This window comes from Gasterosteus aculeatus, chromosome 4 (assembly GCF_964276395.1).
Source record: "Gasterosteus aculeatus chromosome 4, fGasAcu3.hap1.1, whole genome shotgun sequence".
In the NCBI taxonomy this organism is placed as follows: domain Eukaryota; kingdom Metazoa; phylum Chordata; class Actinopteri; order Perciformes; family Gasterosteidae; genus Gasterosteus; species Gasterosteus aculeatus.
This window is the reverse complement of record NC_135691.1, coordinates 25,394,221-25,412,329: the sequence shown is the minus strand read 5'-3', so window position 1 is coordinate 25,412,329 and position 18,109 is coordinate 25,394,221. Positions and strand designations below refer to the sequence as shown.

The following is an 18,109-nucleotide window of genomic DNA, read 5'->3' as shown; positions in this document are numbered from 1 at the left end:
AAGGGTTTTATTTGAATTTTTAGATTTTTGGATTTTTTTAAATATTAAAATGCCTCCAGTATTTTTGGATTTTTTATGTGCGTCCTCAATACACTAAGTTTACGCATGGATCTGATTGAATGATCTCCCAGGACATGTGGATCATTTCGAGGCCTGTTTCCTCATCATCAATATTGATCAACGCTCACAAAGGCTCAAGTAGGAGAGCAAACAAACTAAACAAAAATCAATCAAAAATCATGTACACTCACAGCTGCATGATCAGGTAGAGGTGATCAGGACTCTCGTGGATGTCCTCCAGTGCCACAATGTTCTCGTGCTTGATCCTGCAAAGCAAAGACAGACCATCAGTGTCACATTTCAAAGTTGCAGCAGGTCTTACGTCACACTATAAGCCACCAAAACAGCTAAACTCCAATGGGGTTTTTACCTCCAGATACTGTCAGTATCCAGATTCCTTAAGGAGTTTTCGATCACATTATTATTACCTTCATCTGTGGATATTTAGCCCAGTTGCCACGTAAATAAAGATTTCCATGTTATTCATTTTTCCCAAACATTACCCATCGATGAAGATCATGTCAGATATGAATGAAAGCTCCAGATCAGCTACTAAAGGCAAGATTGTTGTTTCTGGAGGCTAGTTGGCATCTGAAGAAGTCCATTACCGGGTTTAAAAATCACAGATGACTAAGTATGCTGTGACATTGAGCATGTTCTGCAATCCCGCTGCATAGTATGTGGACGTTAGTATCAGTTGAAAGTGAAACTGTGTGTAAATGGGATTGTAATGTTTTTGCAATTCGAACGATGCCGAAGCCGAGGATGAACCTTTGCACTAAAACGTCATCCCACCAAAAATTCTTCAGGGAACAGACGACTTTCCGATCACAGAGGGCCATTGTGCCACAAAACCATTTTCATCTTCTCCTCACCTCTCTGCTCTATTCTGTCATTTCTCTGCTGGTTTCTCCATGGTTACGGCTCTTGGAAGAGGGTGTTTCCACCCTTCTATTTGTGTGTCTGTGTGTGTGTAGGTGTACATTCGTTATTCTAACACCTCATGACTTGTAGAAACACAATTGATTTTGTGTGTGGGTGTGTGGGTTAATCATCTTTTGCATTGTGAACAAAGGTAATTCCCCCTAGCCTACATCTCTCTCTCTCACACACGCAGACACACACACACACACACACACACACACACACACACACACACACACACACACACACACACACACACACACACACACACACACACACACACACAGTAATGCACAGCAGGTGTGCATCTAACACTTATTATGGAGCGTGCAACCTTTGTGACGGCAGGCTGCCGATGATCTGTGGTATTGAGACGGGACTCATACACACAGACACAGGCGAGCAGGTTGAAAAGGGAGAATGTGTGTTTTGTGTGTGTGTATTGACTCTCTGCCTGAGATAATGAAGAGAGTGTAATGGCAGAGGAGAGACAGGGTGCTTTGTGAAGAACGCTTTTGTACATTACTGGTTTGATGCTACTGCCAGTTGTTCTCATTCATGGATTTGTCCTGCGTGTGTCCTTCTGCACAGATGTCATGTGAGGCGCTGCTTTTTCGTTTCTAATGTAGCATAGAACAAAGCTCAGAGGTCAGCTGAAACAATTGATTTGTTATTTAGTAATTGAGTAATATATCTATTTTATATGATACATTAGTATGCAAATTACAAATTACAATATACAATGTAAAGACAGCGAGAAGAAAGGCGTTGAGTGTCAACATTCTTTAAATGCTGCTTTTCTGTTTTGCATGCGTGTACTATCTTGATTTGGTGAAAACACAAAGAAACCCTGACCGGTGTAAAGTCGTCAGCTTTCTTTCCAGAGTCGAACCTGCGTCGCACGATGCGAACGGGCCGGTGGGGGCGGCCAGCGGGATCACTTAGGCTCTCATGTGTTTGAAGTAATGACACTCATTTGTCTCGACGAACGTCCACATCTCTCTCCTTTATTACTGGAGGCAATTTTCATTTTCTCTAATGTTGCACAGAGCGGCTGAATGAACACATTTATTATATCTATTAGAATAACACATCTGTATTGTCACAGCGCACAGAGGCCCAGAAGCTTGACATTTCTGCGGTCACATGTGCATGCGTGAAAGGGAAATAAGACATTTTTATTTATTCCTCTTGGAGGGATAAGCTTTGCCTTCCTTGCATGTTAGTAGCTGTCACGGCGGTTATTATACAGTGCACTATACCCGATGGCTTGAAGTGTGAACATCTAAATATAACCCCTTTTAATGTGTGTCGTTGTCTGTGATGCTAAATGTTTTTGATCATGATGCATTTCCTCTACACTGATTGAAACTCCAAACACGGCACTCAAGTTCCTCTGTTCGACGTGGTGCGACCATTTGGTGCTCCGACAGACGGGCGCTTCAGCCGTGGTGTGAACATGTGCGGTAGATGGGCTACGAATCGTGACCCGAAGCCGGAGGGGTAGTGATGCGCGAAGGGGAGAGAGGGGCTGCACAGTTGCCCCGACAACCAGCGCTTTGAGCAGGCTTTGCGTTTGTGTGTTTTGTCTGACGGCGCTCACCTCCTCAGCACGGCGATCTCGTTCTCGATGCTGCTCTCCTTCCCCTTCAGGGCCTTCTTGGGGATGCACTTCACCGCAAACATCCGGCCGGTCAGCTTCTCCTGGGCCAAGACTACCTCGGAGAATGCTCCTCTGGGGACACATTCAAACAGAGGCATATCATTTATGCTGGTTTTAATTTTAAATAGGTTTGGACGATACATCATCGACACAAAAAACATAACAAACTCAATGTATTAGAGGTCGAGCTGACCAAACGAGTGGGGTCAGTAACTTTAAACCCGAGCATTTTATTCGCATATCTCCAACCTCATTTTCAGTGACATTTGCTTTTGCCGGATTAAACCGAGCGAACAAATGAGGGAAGAAAATGCCAAAATAAAGATTGGAATGATTCAGTTATTTTCCCTTTGAGATCTCATTGACAGCAGATTCAGGTATCTGATCGTCACATGCAGAAAATTACACCGCCACGGTGAGGGAATTGGCTTTGCCAACTGTAACATTAGCAATTATTTTTACTCATTCATTGTTACGGTGGAAAAATGATTTATAATTTTCGGCTTCTCGCATCATAAAAATGGATGCTCCTCAATCACAATCATCCTGACAATAAGAGGCGAAACGTCTCTTGGTTCTTGTATGATGGTGTGTGTATGTTTGTATGTGTGGGTGTGTGACAGGCAGGGCGACAAATGAAGATGAGCCTATTGAGAGGTAATCGGTCCATGTTGACTCCTGAGACGATCTGCCCTCAGCTTTACCGACATTGTGTTATTGCAAAACAAACGTCTTGACATAAAAATACAATATGTTTGCAATACGAGCATCAAATCTAATGGCAACGAGTCCTTTTTTAGTGGTAGCAGGTGACATGAAGCTATATCTGTGAAGCATCAACCAATCATAAGTATTTGGCCTCAACATTACCAGCTCCTTCTTCTCACCGTCCACTGTCCTGCTTCGTATAAATCGGGGGTCTCCAACCACCAAACTCTTCCAATTACATGCACTTGTCCCTCTTGACACACCTTCAAAAAATTTTGGGGATGAACTTTTTTATAGCCATTTTCAAGAGCCATTTAATACATAACAACATAACTCAAGTCAAGAGATCTTTTGAAACCAAACAATGTAGCAGGCTAGTGTGAGCATAAAATGATGATATTCCGCTCAAATGCACTTTGTATCCTTCTTTCTATCCTCTTTCTCGGAAGGAGGCAAGAGTTAACCCACCCTCAACCCATCTGAAGAAAACAACTACAGACCGGTCTCTCTTCTTCCCTTTTTGTCCAAAACTCTTGCTATCTTTAACCAACTCTCCTCCTATCTCCACCATAACAACCTCCTTGACACCCACCATCTTCAAGGCAGGCAGTTCCATAGAGACTGTTCTCCTCGCTGTCTCAGACTCCACACTGCTAACGCCGCCTCTCTCTCATCTGTCCTTTCTGCTGCATGGGGTCGTCGTGGCGCAGGGGGTAGAGCGGGTGCGCCAGGAACCGCAAGATTGGTGGTTTGAGTCCCGGCTGCCCCATGTCTCAAGTCGAAGTGTCCCTGAGCAAGACACCTAACCACTAATTGCTCCCCGGGCAAAATGTAAAAAAGCCATGGGTTAATAATGTAATGTAAGTCGCTTTGGATAAAGGCGTCTGCTAAATGACCTGTAATGTAATTTGACACAGTCAACCACCAGATCCTTATCTCCTCCCTTCAGGAACTCGGTGTCTCAGCTGCTCTCTCTGCTCTCTCCCTTCTCTCGTCCTACCTCGACGGCCGCACCTACCGGGTAACCTGGCCAGGATCTGTGTCGGAACCTTGTCCTCTTACTACTGGAGTTCCTCAGACTCAGTGGATGTCCGCTCAACATCTGAAAATCAACCTCGACAAGACTGAACTACTTCTCCTTCCGGGAAAAGGTTCTCCTACACAGGACCTGACTGTTAACGCCCAGTTTGACTGCTCGGAACCTCGGCGTGACACTCGACAGCCAACTCTCCCTGACTCCCAACATTACTGCAACAACACGATCCTGTAGATACATGCTCTACAACATCAGGAAAATATGTCCCCTTCTCACTCAGAAGGCAGCGCAGGTACTGATTCAGGCTCTTGTCATCTCCTTCCTGGACTACTGCAGGTCTCCCTGCTACTGCCATTCGACCTCTGCAGCTCATCCAGAATGCAGCAGCGCGACTGGTCTTCAACCTTCCTACATTCTCCCACACTACTCCTCTCTTCACTGGCTACCGGTGGCTGCCCTCATCCAGTTCAAAACATTGGTGCTCACCTACCATGCTGTGAATGGATCGGGTCCAGCTTACATCCAGGACATGGTCAAACGCTATATCCTGTACTCTGCGCTCTGCATCTGCAAACCTGCTTGTTCATCCCTCACTGAGAGCAAAAAACTCAACTAGATCACAACTCTGTGCTGTCCTGGTTGGGGTCTTTACATCTTCTGCCCGCAAACTAGACACACACCTCTTCAGACTATACCTGGACTAAAAAACACAAAACAAACTGCAGCACTTAAATTGTTCTTAGAATGGATCTATAGCAAGTTGTAAATTGGCTTATTTGATGAAATTGCACTTTCTTGTTTATTGTTCTTCTGAGTTTGTATCCCTATGGTTGAAACTTATTGTAAGTCGCTTTGGATAAAAGCGTCAGCTAAATGACATGTAATGTAATATCTAAAAGCAAGAAGAAACAAAAAGCACTTCTTAGTAACAAACAATACTGATGCTGTCAGGGATGTGTGGGGAAGGCAGGACCCAAATGCAGACGTAGAAACGCTAGTTAAGTACGCACGCGCACACACTAGGGCCAGCTTAAATACACTTGGGAGGTGCAAGTGATTGGACACAGGTGGAAACAATCAGACAATCACAGACGATGACAGGACAAGGCAGGAAGTGAAGTTACCCAGGGAGACAAGAAGCAGAAAACTACAAAATAAGACAGGAAATGAAACCACACCGTGACAGATGCAACATGCTGCACTTGTTTGTTGCCAAACTTTATCACTGTGTTTCAGTTTCACGGCTCGTATCGCCTCATTTTGTGCCGCAGGAGGCAGCTGTTTCAGTCATTGGACTATACAAAAATAAAAAATAAAGCACATATTCATTCATATTCAGCACCTATTTTACCTGCCAAGACTGATACGCGAACAAACAAAGGTAGTGATTACCTGGAGAAGATAGTGGAACATTTAGTGGCTATGTGAAGCTGAGCTATACTGAAATCAGGAAAAAGGTCAGAATAGAGAGGAAAGGACTAAAAGAGTGTGTGTATATTTGGTTGTACACACACAACCACACACAGGGACACACACGCTGAAGACGCTATGGGGCTCATTTGATTGGAGAACAGGAGCTTGTATAACATCTGGCTGCACAGTTTTGGCCAGTGTGTGTGTGTGTGTGTGTGTTTGAGGGGGGTTGACTGGCTGGCAGCACCCGCTTGCCGTTACCCGCGGCAACAATGATTGCATTTCCCCCTGTATGAACCTGTGTAACTGTGTCAGGCGAGCTGCGCTGCCTCTATGAGAAATATGTTGGTAGCAACAGTGTGTATGTGTTTGTTTCACATCCAAGTGCATGTTCAACTCTCTCTCTCTCTCTCTCTCTCTCTCACACACACACACACAGTAATCAGATTGTAGACTTTCCCTCAAACTGCTGCTTCCTTGTAGAATGGTATTTATTGAAGAAGAAAAAAAGTTTATTTGATAGACAAGGGAACCCAATGGTGGTGTTAAAATGGCTCAAGCTTTGCTCAAAAGTGCCATGATTTCACACCTCTAGAAGCAAACCCTACTTAAACAGGGTTGTTAAACAAAGAAAGTCCATTCTCTTGCTCAGGTACAATGGGACTGTGAAATGGAATTAATGCCGCACGCTTGTTGTATTAAGTGCAAAATGTTGACACATCCCTCGCTCAACCACACGATACACTTGAATCAGCTTCTTAGCGAAATTATTATTATTAAGCTAAGTTACATTTTCTGTATGCTTATGATTCACACACACATTCAGATGTGTGTCAGCAGTGTAGGTCACATCCTGCCAATTCAATAATTAGCGGTTGCCTCTAAATGTGCTCTTACCTACAAACACACACACACACATAACGACAGAGCCTGGGCAAGGGAAATTACACAGCCCCAAAATACCGTCATCACTGAGCGGACCACATCCACACACACACAGTATGACACAGTTGTGTGTCATTGTCTCAAGAGAAGGTTGTTGAGTGGTTTGTGTTGTTTTAGCTTCATAATGACTCCACTGGTTACACGTCATCCTCCACTGTCTTAAGGTCCTTTCTTGTAACTAAAAGAAACTCAGGGTTTCATGGAACCCTTTCAGGAGTCCCGTCTTGCGCTCTGAGGAACTAATTCAGACCTCGCTGGCTGTAAACGCAGCCCGTTATTACTCACTGGGCAGTCGGTGTTCCTGCGGGGCGGGTGAAGAGGTCTTTGAACGCAGCAGCGGGCAGGTGAACTCGGTAGCGACACGAGGATGAGGTTTCGCGTTTGCGGGGCGCCATAAACGCAGCATAACATAGTCCACAACTATTGCAGGGTCTTGACATGATGGGAATGAGCTACTGCATCTGTCATTCATCTCAGTTGTTGATTCAATAAATCACTAGAACTACTTCGAAACATTTTAATATTTTAAATATGAACATCAAGATCAAAGGAGACAGATTTAACTTTATAGAGTACAAATGTTTGTTTGCCTTTCTGACTCTCTACAATATCTCTGGACTTGTTGTGGGGACCCGCAGGTGAAACACGGATATTAAATCACTATAGCAACGGGTAAGAAAATTGAGTACAGCTTCTGCGTAAACGCACCGGAGCAGAATAAAAGCACAGCAGAAAGCAAACACTGCTGCCACGCGCATCTTCGGCTGAGCCACCATCTCCATATGTAGAAAACACCCTTTGGGTGAAATGAGGAAAACAGGAACCTCCTTACATGTGTGTCATCCTTCCTCTTTATTTTACAACTGTGCACGTGCTCTATGCCTTCGTTACAGAGTGCTCAAGCTTAAATAGCACTGTTGCCAGGGCAGCAATTAAGTGCCAATTATAGTCTGTATTCTCAATGTGGCTCCGACAGCAGAAGATGAAGACAAGCGAGAAAAAAAGAGAGAGAAAGAGAAAGGGAGAGAGAGAGAAAGAAAAAGAGAGAGAAAGAAAAAGAGGGAGAGAGAAAACAGCATGGGAAAATGCCTGTGCAATTAAGAACAAAAAAAGCCACAAAGCGAAAGCAGAATTTGGTCTAAACGCTTGAGATACGGTAATCCAACCAACTTGTTCGTATAAGGTGAGGACCGGGCTACTCGCCACCATCAATACCATGGCAGATGGGACGTGCACGCTGAGCTCTGTGGCACAAAAATAAACATTAACAGAAAGACATGAACCAATGCACTGCAATGCACTGTCGTAACAGATTCAATGCGTTCACGGCAAAGACAAGCTGAGATGTCAGGTGTGCATCCAAGATACACACGTGGTCCAAGTAGGGATTCAACAAAAACCCTGGACATCTCCATTGAAACGTCTCACTGCCACACTTCCACAGAAAAAGGTGATGCTTTCTTTGGCGGTCTCAATATCATTTCCATTTAATTTTTATTATTCATTTAGTAATAATGAAAAATAATAAAAAAGTATAGTCAAAACTATATTCAACCCAAAAAGACCAAAACTTTCAGATTTGTTTTTCAAATTATCAAAACCTTTGACCTGGATTTGGCTCCATAGTCGTGATCAAGTCGCGATCAAGCCGATGACCTGGAATCCTCCGAATCCAGAAGAGAAATTAATTCAGGAGTGGCATAACATGTGTCTATAATTTAGGAAAGTGGCCACACAGGGCAGAAAGAAAGACGATGCCTCCTGTCTGTGTGTTCGATTCACATGGCTACACATGACAAACACGGCCTGCGCGGTATGGATTTTCCAAGGCAACAGCTAATGTGGCTGTCAGGACACTTTGCTTTTACATTATTCGCCATGGTAACAGCTTCAACCCGTGTGTGTGTGTGTGTGTGTGTGTGTGGCGGCTGCTTGGACTCTGGGTAATCCCCTGTGTGAAAGTGTGAGACTTTGTGTGTGTTCATGTTCACGGCCCTTTGTGCACGATGTGTATGACTGTGTGGACATATTTGTGCGTGTGAAAAATATACTTCAAAGTCAAAATTCGGCACATATGAAAATGAAGGTTGTGGCAGCATGAAAGGAGTGAATCATGAGCTCAGTGGATGTTTTTAACAAAAGAAAAAGACAAACGGCAAAAATATGATCAGAAAAAAGGGAAAAGGGGGGAGCGCCAACAGTCATTGCTGCTGCGCTCACCGACGGCGTATAGATGACAGGTGTCAAAACCATGACTTTTCGTATGGATTTTGCGTGATTGAAATTATATGAATGTACCGCTAAAACAACGCCCCAAATCTACAATAAAAACAGCGAAAAATAAACTGCCGCGGCAAAAAGAAAATCTGTTGTGACTAAGCAGTTTATCTCTAGTCCTGTGACCTTGGAGATTCCCCTAGCCACACACAGACACACACAGACACATACACAGACGGTGGATTATCTGGCAATAGCATTGGATGTGGCAAAAGGTACATGGCTGACTGTAGCGATAGCAACATGCACACTGCCAGCACAGCACCGCACTCTCCCAGTCAGAATAACTAGAACCCTGCTGAGTGATGGAGGCATACAGAAAGAGAGGGGGGTGGGGGCGGAGATGGGAGGAGGGAGGGAGGGAGGAGGGTGGCATTTTTTGCAAACGGAAATAAATAAAAGGACATGACCTAACATGTTGAAGGCCATGCTGGAGGTCCTCAGCTCTAATGAGAGTGTGTGGAAGCCTTGAGTAGGAAGTTAAATAGATTTGTGATGAGAAGACATCCGGCCTGAGAGGAGGGGGGGTCACATGTGTCTAGCTAGTCTATCCTCTCTTCTACGTTTCCTTTTTAAAACTCATCTCTTCATCCACATTTACACTATTCCAGAGCTTTAAACCCGTTTTAACTCTTTACAGTACGACAGGGGCTTCAGCCGTGAGAACAGACAACAATGACACAGCGGAAATGACTGAGACCAGTGTTGTCCAAATCTACTGACACTCTACTGTGTTTCTATTTCTGTGGCATTCACTGTTTATTACATGTTGAGTCGGTGAGGATTTTGCCTGCTTATGTATCACACACTAGGAGTAAACATATCTTTTTGTCATTTTTTCATTATGTTCCCGTTCCTATTATCTTCCCGGGGTGGGTCAACATGTCCACTTCCTCTGACTCAGTAGAGTAACACGGTCATCTTGTCCTTTAAAAGAATATTGGTCCCTAAATACCCACGGATCAGGAGGAACAAAATGTACAAAATGAGATACGGATCCTTTTCATTCGTGAAGATGAGGTCACGCGCGCATTAGCTGACGGGCATCAACTCGGCCTAGTTGAAGCACCAGCATCTGTTTAAAGAATTATAGTAAGACGTCACCGTGCGAAACAATCACGGACTGTGCGACGGGGACACGGACGACAGGGCTACTGAAGACCTGCAAACCTGGCTGGTAACACAAGCCTCTGTGTTTCCAGCCAGGTTGTGGTACATGAAAATGAGTCATTATTAAGTGAATCTTCCTCCTTTTTGAAGACCTGCATGTTTACTTGTGTCCTGCCCCCCATTGAGGTTGCATTAGAAACAAGCCTAGTGCAAATATTTAAACATGCTATAGGATCCTCTTTTTTAATTGGCTAACAGATACGCACACATGCCCACACTGTTTTTTTCCCTCCTGGGATATAATGCATTCGCTTTCCCTGCAGCTCTACGTGCACATATACAGATAACCAAATGTACCTCTGTCACACACACACACACAAGAGAACAGGTGCTAGCAGTACTGCGGCACAGCATAGCAGCCATTAAATCAGCCTAATCTCGGCTCCTTTCAGCAGACTACACATTTCATTTAATCAACGCTGACATCACGCTAGCACAAGTTCAACATTATGAAAGGAGGTGTGTAAACAGCGGCAGGGTGCGGCTGGCCTGTAGGTTACAGAGAGTGAATGGCATCCGCCAACAGGCGAGCAAGCTCGCCTCTCTCGAATCGCCGGGGGCGACCGTTGGCTACGTGGGGGGATGGATGGAATTTCATCACTGGTGGGGCTGGATGAGAGGAGCGAATGATGATGTAACGGTGTGACTCCATGAGTCAGTCAGGAGCCGGTCAGTGTTTCATCGAAGCTACCCAGCAGCCTCTGAGATCATTAGTGTATAAGACTTGTGATCACTTCTGGTGTCACTATTTAACAAACTTGGAGTCATGCAGCGGCGGGAAGGGGAATCGACTGCCGCCAGGGTTAAGAAGCAGCCCAACAAATACATTTCTTTACTTGTTTTGTATAGAGAATTTTAGAGGAGCTTGTGAATGGATTCACATAGCTAACCAGACCCGTTGTTTCCCCCCGTTTCCAATCTTTGTGCTAAGCTAACCGTGCTCTGGATGTAGCTTCATCTTTTGTTCACTAAACAAAGTTACTGCATTCATGGGGGCCACCAGACCAAGGGCGTAACCACACAATCTTTTGGGGGGGGGGGCGTGTCCCCCAATATTGAGAAAATACCAATGTGCCCCCCCCCCCAATATACAGCAGAAAATATGTAAAATATATGTCTCCTTCCTTTTATGAACCGTTTGTTAAGCGAAACGCACCGGGACTCTCAGAGTACCCGCACGCTCCGCTCTGGGGGGGCCGTAGTGGCCCCTCCACCCTTGTCGGCCGTAGCGTCCAGCGGCCCGCCCCAACAAACCATGGTTACAAAATATTAAATAAAAAATATAAAATAACATCAAAACTAAAATCCAATTAGAATACTGAATGTTTTTTTTTTACATTACATCACCTGTGCTAGTGATATGATTTACCTCCGAGCCCAACAAGAGGATTCCCGGCGGAAAGAAAAAATAAAAATGTGGAGGATTGACTGTTATGTCACGATGATGTCATCACACTAACATCAAACAAATTAAATACTTAATCACTCATCTGCTGAGGAGCGTTGCCTACATGTGCTGCTCTGTGTGTGTGTGTCGCACAAATGACAGCGTTGTTCTTACTATACCGTAACACAATTCAAAGCTGGTAAAGCATCTCTTTGTATGAAAATGACGTTAAATGTAAGACAACTTGTGCAGGTACACAGAGCATGAGAGGTTTAGAAACGTGGCATCTCGTGTGTGTGTGCAGCATTGCGTTCTGCTCAAGGACAATGTGAGAGCAACTGGGCCAAGCCCCCCCAACACACACACACCAAGTAGGTCTGTTACAGTATAATATAGAAAAAGCCTCCGAGGTACAGATGAGTGTGTGTGTGTGTGTGTGTGTGTGTGTGTCACTCTTGTGAAGTGCGATGCCTACCAGGGTCAAATGTGCCATTTTAGAATTACTTTTAGCTTTGTTTAGACTTTTTTATTTACATAAATGTCTTACCTGTGTGTGTATGTGAAATATTCTGCCAAAATGTTGGATCGTGTACGTGTTAGCGCCACGGCTCATTCGTGTGTTTCAGCCTCTCTGTGCTTCTTTCTATGCAGTGTGTGTGTTCGTGGGGTTTTCTGTGAGTGTTTGCGTGGGTTTGTTTGTGTGCGTACAGTCTGCCCGAAATGACCTGTCCACAAGACGGAGTGCGTGCTGGCCCGCCGCGGAGCTGCCTCCACTAACGGCGCCAATCACTCACGCCTGTTACACTAAGATTAATCCAAGCAGTCCGATCGATATGGGATGAGGGCCCAGAAAAGTTGCACACTAGTTGAGAGTTTGCAGTGTAAATGTTCTGGATTTTTACTAAACAACAAATGTCATTTAATTACAACACAACAAATCATGAACCATACCTTTTATGAAGAAACCTTTGTTGGCCCATAATGAGGAGCAATGCTAGCTAAAGCCTCATCACAATCAACAGCAGCCTCAGTGAAACAGGCTACCTTTCATTTTATTTGCGCTTCAGCTTCCTTTTTGTCAGTTCAAAGACCAATATGAGCAGTCGCTTATATCGCGTTCACATGAACACCACATTTACACGGTGAGATCATTGGCCATTTGGAGCCAACAGAATCCCTCATACGTGATGCACTTGTGTCTCACAAGACATAGACACGCAAACAACCATTGAGTTAATACCGAGAACAGAGCAGTAACAAACTTGCCTCTGAATGTTGTTTTGAGGGGCCAAAGGCCCGCGTGAGGACAATTAGCTAAACTGTACCTGTCGCCGCTGGTCCTCTGACCCCAGCAGCACCAAATCATGAATCAACCAATCACATAAGCTGAAGACTGCAGATCAAACAAGGGGAAATGTATTCTGTGGGGGGTCTTTGCACAGCATCTCCATTTTGGCCCTGCGTTTTTTCCAGAAACATTATTTTGTCTCCCCTATTGGGATGCTGTGTGAAGTGTTTCTGATGTGTGTAATGTCACAAAAATTGTTCTCCTTTCTGTGCAACTGATGGAATACTATGAGGGAAAAAAGAGGACAAAAAGCACAGGACTTTTCTTTGTCCTTTTGAACGTCCACATTTTGTGCTCTTCCCGAAGACAGCGACCGCGTTCCCACATGTGTGGGCAGTGGCTCACCAGGGGGCACGCAGCTGGTGGGACAGATCGGCGCGGCGGCAACAGGCTTCCAGTTGGGGGACATTATAAGCTGAGTGCGGTTTGCTCCGAGGTTTAATACAGAGCGCTGATCCGATAATGGACTAAACTTTATGATCATTAATACTCAGAGGTCTGGTCGGTACACGTGTATGTGCAGAGAGGTGGATGCTGCCCCTCCCCCTGCACACACACACAGACTTTCACATGCAATTAGTGATGAGGAAAGCCCTGACAGCTGGCGAAAGCAAGGATTCCATTTGAAGCGTGTACGGAGAGGAAAAAGTGCCTTTGCCCTTCTGCTGTTTTTAAATGCTCTGCTTAGTGTGTGAGTGTGTGTGTGTGTGTGTGTGTCTGTGTCGTGACTGTAGCTCAAATTTAGCAGCCCTGAGGTGCCAAACGCAGCTCAGCATATGTTCAGTGTATTGAAATCCTGCCCTCGTCGTTCGTAACAATGATGGACCTGGATAACACCAGGATCAGACCAACAAGAACATAAGTGTTACCGTTTGTCTTACTTCAACTTATGTTTCCACTTTGGGCTGTGACTCAAAGAAGGCAAAGTTGTTTGTATTGTTGATCGAGCATTTACAACATGAGCGTAGCATAGTACGGACCGCTCCAGGCTGAGCAAAGCAGCAATGGCCGTTATTTCCATTGTTAATGGGGCGTTGTTGAAGCTATTTGCAGTGTTGTCATGGAGATGGCTCAGTTGTTGGTGTTCATTACCACCTGTTACCACGAGGTTCGTAATCGTTTCTATGACAACGGAGCAAACTTCATCCGCTGATGAAGGCGCTGGGATAAGGTTGAGGGGGATGGTTGCAGGGGAAAAACTAGTAAGTGCACCTTGAGTGAAGATCTTTTTATTAAAAGGTTATAACAAACCCCCCATATTGCTTCATAACACAACTAATGGCCTCAGCATCCACAACTTGAAATGATCATCAACCACAAAACCAGGAACAGGAATAGCATCATAAATATGTTTATTGGATAATAAGTCAGGAGATTGTCGTCATAATATAAACACTAACCATGTCACCACCTTGTCTGCATTTTGCTTATCATCAACAAACGAAGCTGAGAGTAACAACATGATTGATGTCGTACATCAGCGTCATCCCCAGCCAATCACCCCAGTGACAAACAACAAAGATGTTTGCAGCTGCATCGGCGGTCCCCACCGACACGACAACCGATGACGTCACAGAGCTTCCCGGCGAGGGACGGCGACCACCTGATCCCAGGGCGAGAGAGAGGGACTCGAGGGAGGGGGAGGAGGAAAGGACAGAGCAGACGGAGGGATTCTCTGAGCACCTCTACAATGTGGTCGCGTGGTCTTGGAGCGTGTGCCACGCAGACAAAAAAGAGGACGGTCAAACTGCTGGAGTTGGTTTTGTCACATTGCAAACAATCCTCTTTTGTTCTATTTATAGGAGGCCGTTTATAACACGGATGGAAGAATAGGAACTTTTTTTCAGGGAGGCACAGGGAGGTGAATGAAAGAGCTTCAGACCTAGAGAGAGAGAGATATGGAGACATAAAGAGAGAGAACAGCAGGATGTGGGGGGGGGGGGCAGTGGCAGCAGCAGGAAATGGAGCAGCAATTAAGGCCAGCGTGCCCTAGATGGCACAGTGAGGTCCCACAATGCACCACCATCACGGACGCCACTTCACTTTATGTCTATAACTCACTCATTCAGTGAGCCTCTTACTTCAACCCGGAGTCTAAACCATGAGGCTAATCCAAACCCTGTGTCGAGCGACACAGTGCGCTCGCTCTCTTCGGCCTTCACTTCTTTTATCCGTCTCCCGCACTTGTTCTCACTGTGACCCCTCCCGCTGAGCAAGCTGCGGCCTACCTGAGACGCACACACGCCGACACAAAGAACACACCCCTGTTGGTATTGAATTATTGAACACACACACACACCAGTGGGGAGGGTAATTAGACACTGTGGAGAGTGTATAGGCAACCACACACGCACACACACACACACACACACACACACACACACACACCTTGCAGCATAAATATTGGCTTTAGATGAATCCAATATAAGCAGGAAAAAAGGTATATCAACAATGTGAACAGAGGAGGTGTTTAAATGCACAAACACAACCATGCACACAAAGAACACACACAAATACACATGGTTTGCCTGGGTGATTTAGTGTGAGGACACAGACTATGATGGGTCAGTGTCAGCAGTGTCACATCCTGTCAGTGCTGATGCAGCTCAGAAACGCTGATGCAGGAGACATTCAATGCTGAGCAATACGCCGACTAGCTTTAGGGTTTCCCACACATGCTGCTGGACCTGAACACAACGCCGGGGGTGGAAGGCAGACATGCAAATCTTTATTTGTGCTTGGTTCACTGTCCCAGAGTGCTACACTGATGTGCTTTTGTAGGTTGAAGCCAGATGGCAGAAGCATCGCGGTGGTTTCCCTCCTCAAGAGGCCACTGGTAATTCGCCATTGGGATTAGGATTGTTGTGGAAAAGAAGCTCAGTGGCAAACCAACCTAAAACAGGTGTACACTGACCTGTAGACTGACCCTAGAATCAAACTTCAAAGCCTGGTGACTACGAGGGAAACGGATGTTCCAAACTACAAACTACGATCCGGGTGTTGGGACACTCCTGCAGCGCCACACATCCGTCCCCTTGTCCTGTGTCATGCGGTCGCTGAGAACAACTCAGTTTTGATTGGCTCCAAGCTGCTACTTTCATCCCTATTTTGTCTGCTCCGTCACGCAGATTAAAAATCCCATCTGTTTCCAACCGAGTCACCCTGTCTCCTCTTCTTCCTCTCCTTCATTCTGCTTTGCCATGCTAATCACAAACCACTCCATCTCACACACACACACACACACACACACACACACACACACACACAGACTCCCCCCTACACCTTTTTTGCTGATGCATCCATTTCTAAGGCCCGTCAGCAGCTCTGGTTAATATGTGGCTGCAACATGGCTGATTTGGATCATTGAGTCCACTACCGGCCTGCAGTAAGTGTGTGTGTGTTTTCCCCACATCCAGTCCTAATTTTAGGTGATCTAGAGAAACAAACTCTGGCCAGCCAGCCACCCACCGTCATCCAGCAATTATACAACATGATAGCACTTCGTAGCATTTAGGGGGAAGTTTTTCCTAATCCCTGTGCAGTTAATCCCAATCTGCATCCGTCCTGCGTGTCCCCCCTCCAGGCTGCCGTCCAATACAGATGCGGCTAATTCCACCCAACAGGAAAAACCGAGCGGGCACACAGAGATGAGAGACTTTGAGGGTGCACCTTTATCCCGTTGCCTTTTCAATGAGAACGAGAGGGAAGAGGACAGAGAAGATGCAACAGGGAGGGAGAAGCATGGATCCTAACATGGAGCTGGAGCGTGTGTGTCTCAGGTGATTGAAAAACAAAGGTTGTGAGTGGAATGGGGAGACAGACTTTGACAGACGGTCTGAACGACTGTCTGTCAAAGCCGTCCAGGAATGTTACAGAATGTGCCAGAAAGATAATCCACTGGAAAGAAAAGATTATCCACTCTGAAGTTACTTTTAAGCACCAAAGTCATCCAAGGTCATTTTACAAAGTCCCTACATGATTAAACACCACACGGGACCATATAAACATGACGGGACCACTAGGGGAACATTAGTCTCTTTATTAGGGAACAAAACGCTATATGAACCTGCTAATACGTTGCTACGTAGCTACTACACACGTATGTAAATATGGATCAATATGTATTATTACTATTAGTATTATCATTATATATTTATCTGAGAATACAAATCGAGTCAGTGAGAACATGTTAGAATAGCAGAATAAAATGAAATGGTTAGCCTAAAGTTAAAGGTAAACTGTTACATGCTAAATTGGCAAATTCTGATGCTTAAAACCAGTAAATTAGTTCCTAAACTTGCATTGAGGAGCCGCGCATGTACGCCGGTATGGAGAGGTCAGGGGGGGTTGTGGGGGGGGGGGGGGGGGGTATCAGTGTCACGGAGAGAGATACCCGAGGTTAAGTCAACTCACGTGCCGAGGACTTCTTTAAAATCGAATATCTTCTTGATGTCGTCGACTTGCTTCTTCCACGTCTCTCCTCGCCCGGTGTCTCCGTTCTCCCGAGCCATGGCGCTGCTTACCGGCGCGACGCGGCGGGGCTGCGGTGACGGAGGGATGCGAGCAACAAGCAAAGAGAAAGAAAGAAAATAACAATGGCCCCGGGGGGGAGGGGGGTGTATATGAAAATGAAGAAGAATGAAGTGGAACTAAACGAGGGAGGTTTGTAGAGTCCCGCAGGTCTGTGCTCCTCCACTGCAGCAGGACCATGTGAGTCCTCCTGCAGGTTACTGTGTCCCTGCTGCCTCCCCCTCCCCCCCTCCTCCTCTCGCTCTCCCTCCTCCCCTTCCCCATCTCTGGCCGCCTGGACAGCGGCTGTCAAGTTGAAGAGGAGATAACGACGCTTCTCGTGGTGGCTTTCAAAATAATTTACGGTTGATTAGTATGACGTAGGTGCACGCGCATGAGGGGGTTGTTCTGTGTTTATAATACTTATCATTCTTAATGTTATAGTACGAGAACTAATAAAATCAGTATCATCATCATCATTATGATTATATATACATGAGATTTATATACTTAATATTCTATTTTCTAACTTAATAAAAACAGACAATGATTAGTAAAATCAGATATGCGATCAAACTAATAGGTAAAATACAGAGAATATTAAAGCATCTGTAAAAAAAAAAACCGAATCATATGGCATATATAGCCTATATCGGTTTTACTTTGATG

The 18,109-nt window shown here is 45.3% G+C and overlaps 1 protein-coding gene across 1 annotated transcript in view; it reads right to left on the bottom strand.

Moving 5' to 3' along the window:
• The window catches only part of camk1da (calcium/calmodulin-dependent protein kinase 1Da), a 35,989-nt gene extending 18,280 nt beyond the window's left edge, over nucleotides 1-17,709 (bottom strand). The window contains exons 1-3 of the mRNA XM_040174094.2: nucleotides 17,345-17,709; nucleotides 2,588-2,719; nucleotides 252-326 (exon numbers count right to left, since the gene is read on the bottom strand). Of these exons, the coding sequence (XP_040030028.2) occupies nucleotides 252-326; nucleotides 2,588-2,719; nucleotides 17,345-17,442 (305 nt within the window). The 5' untranslated portion in view covers nucleotides 17,443-17,709. The remainder of the gene's footprint in view (nucleotides 1-251; nucleotides 327-2,587; nucleotides 2,720-17,344) is intronic.
• Between the last annotated feature and the right edge of the window lie 400 nt (nucleotides 17,710-18,109).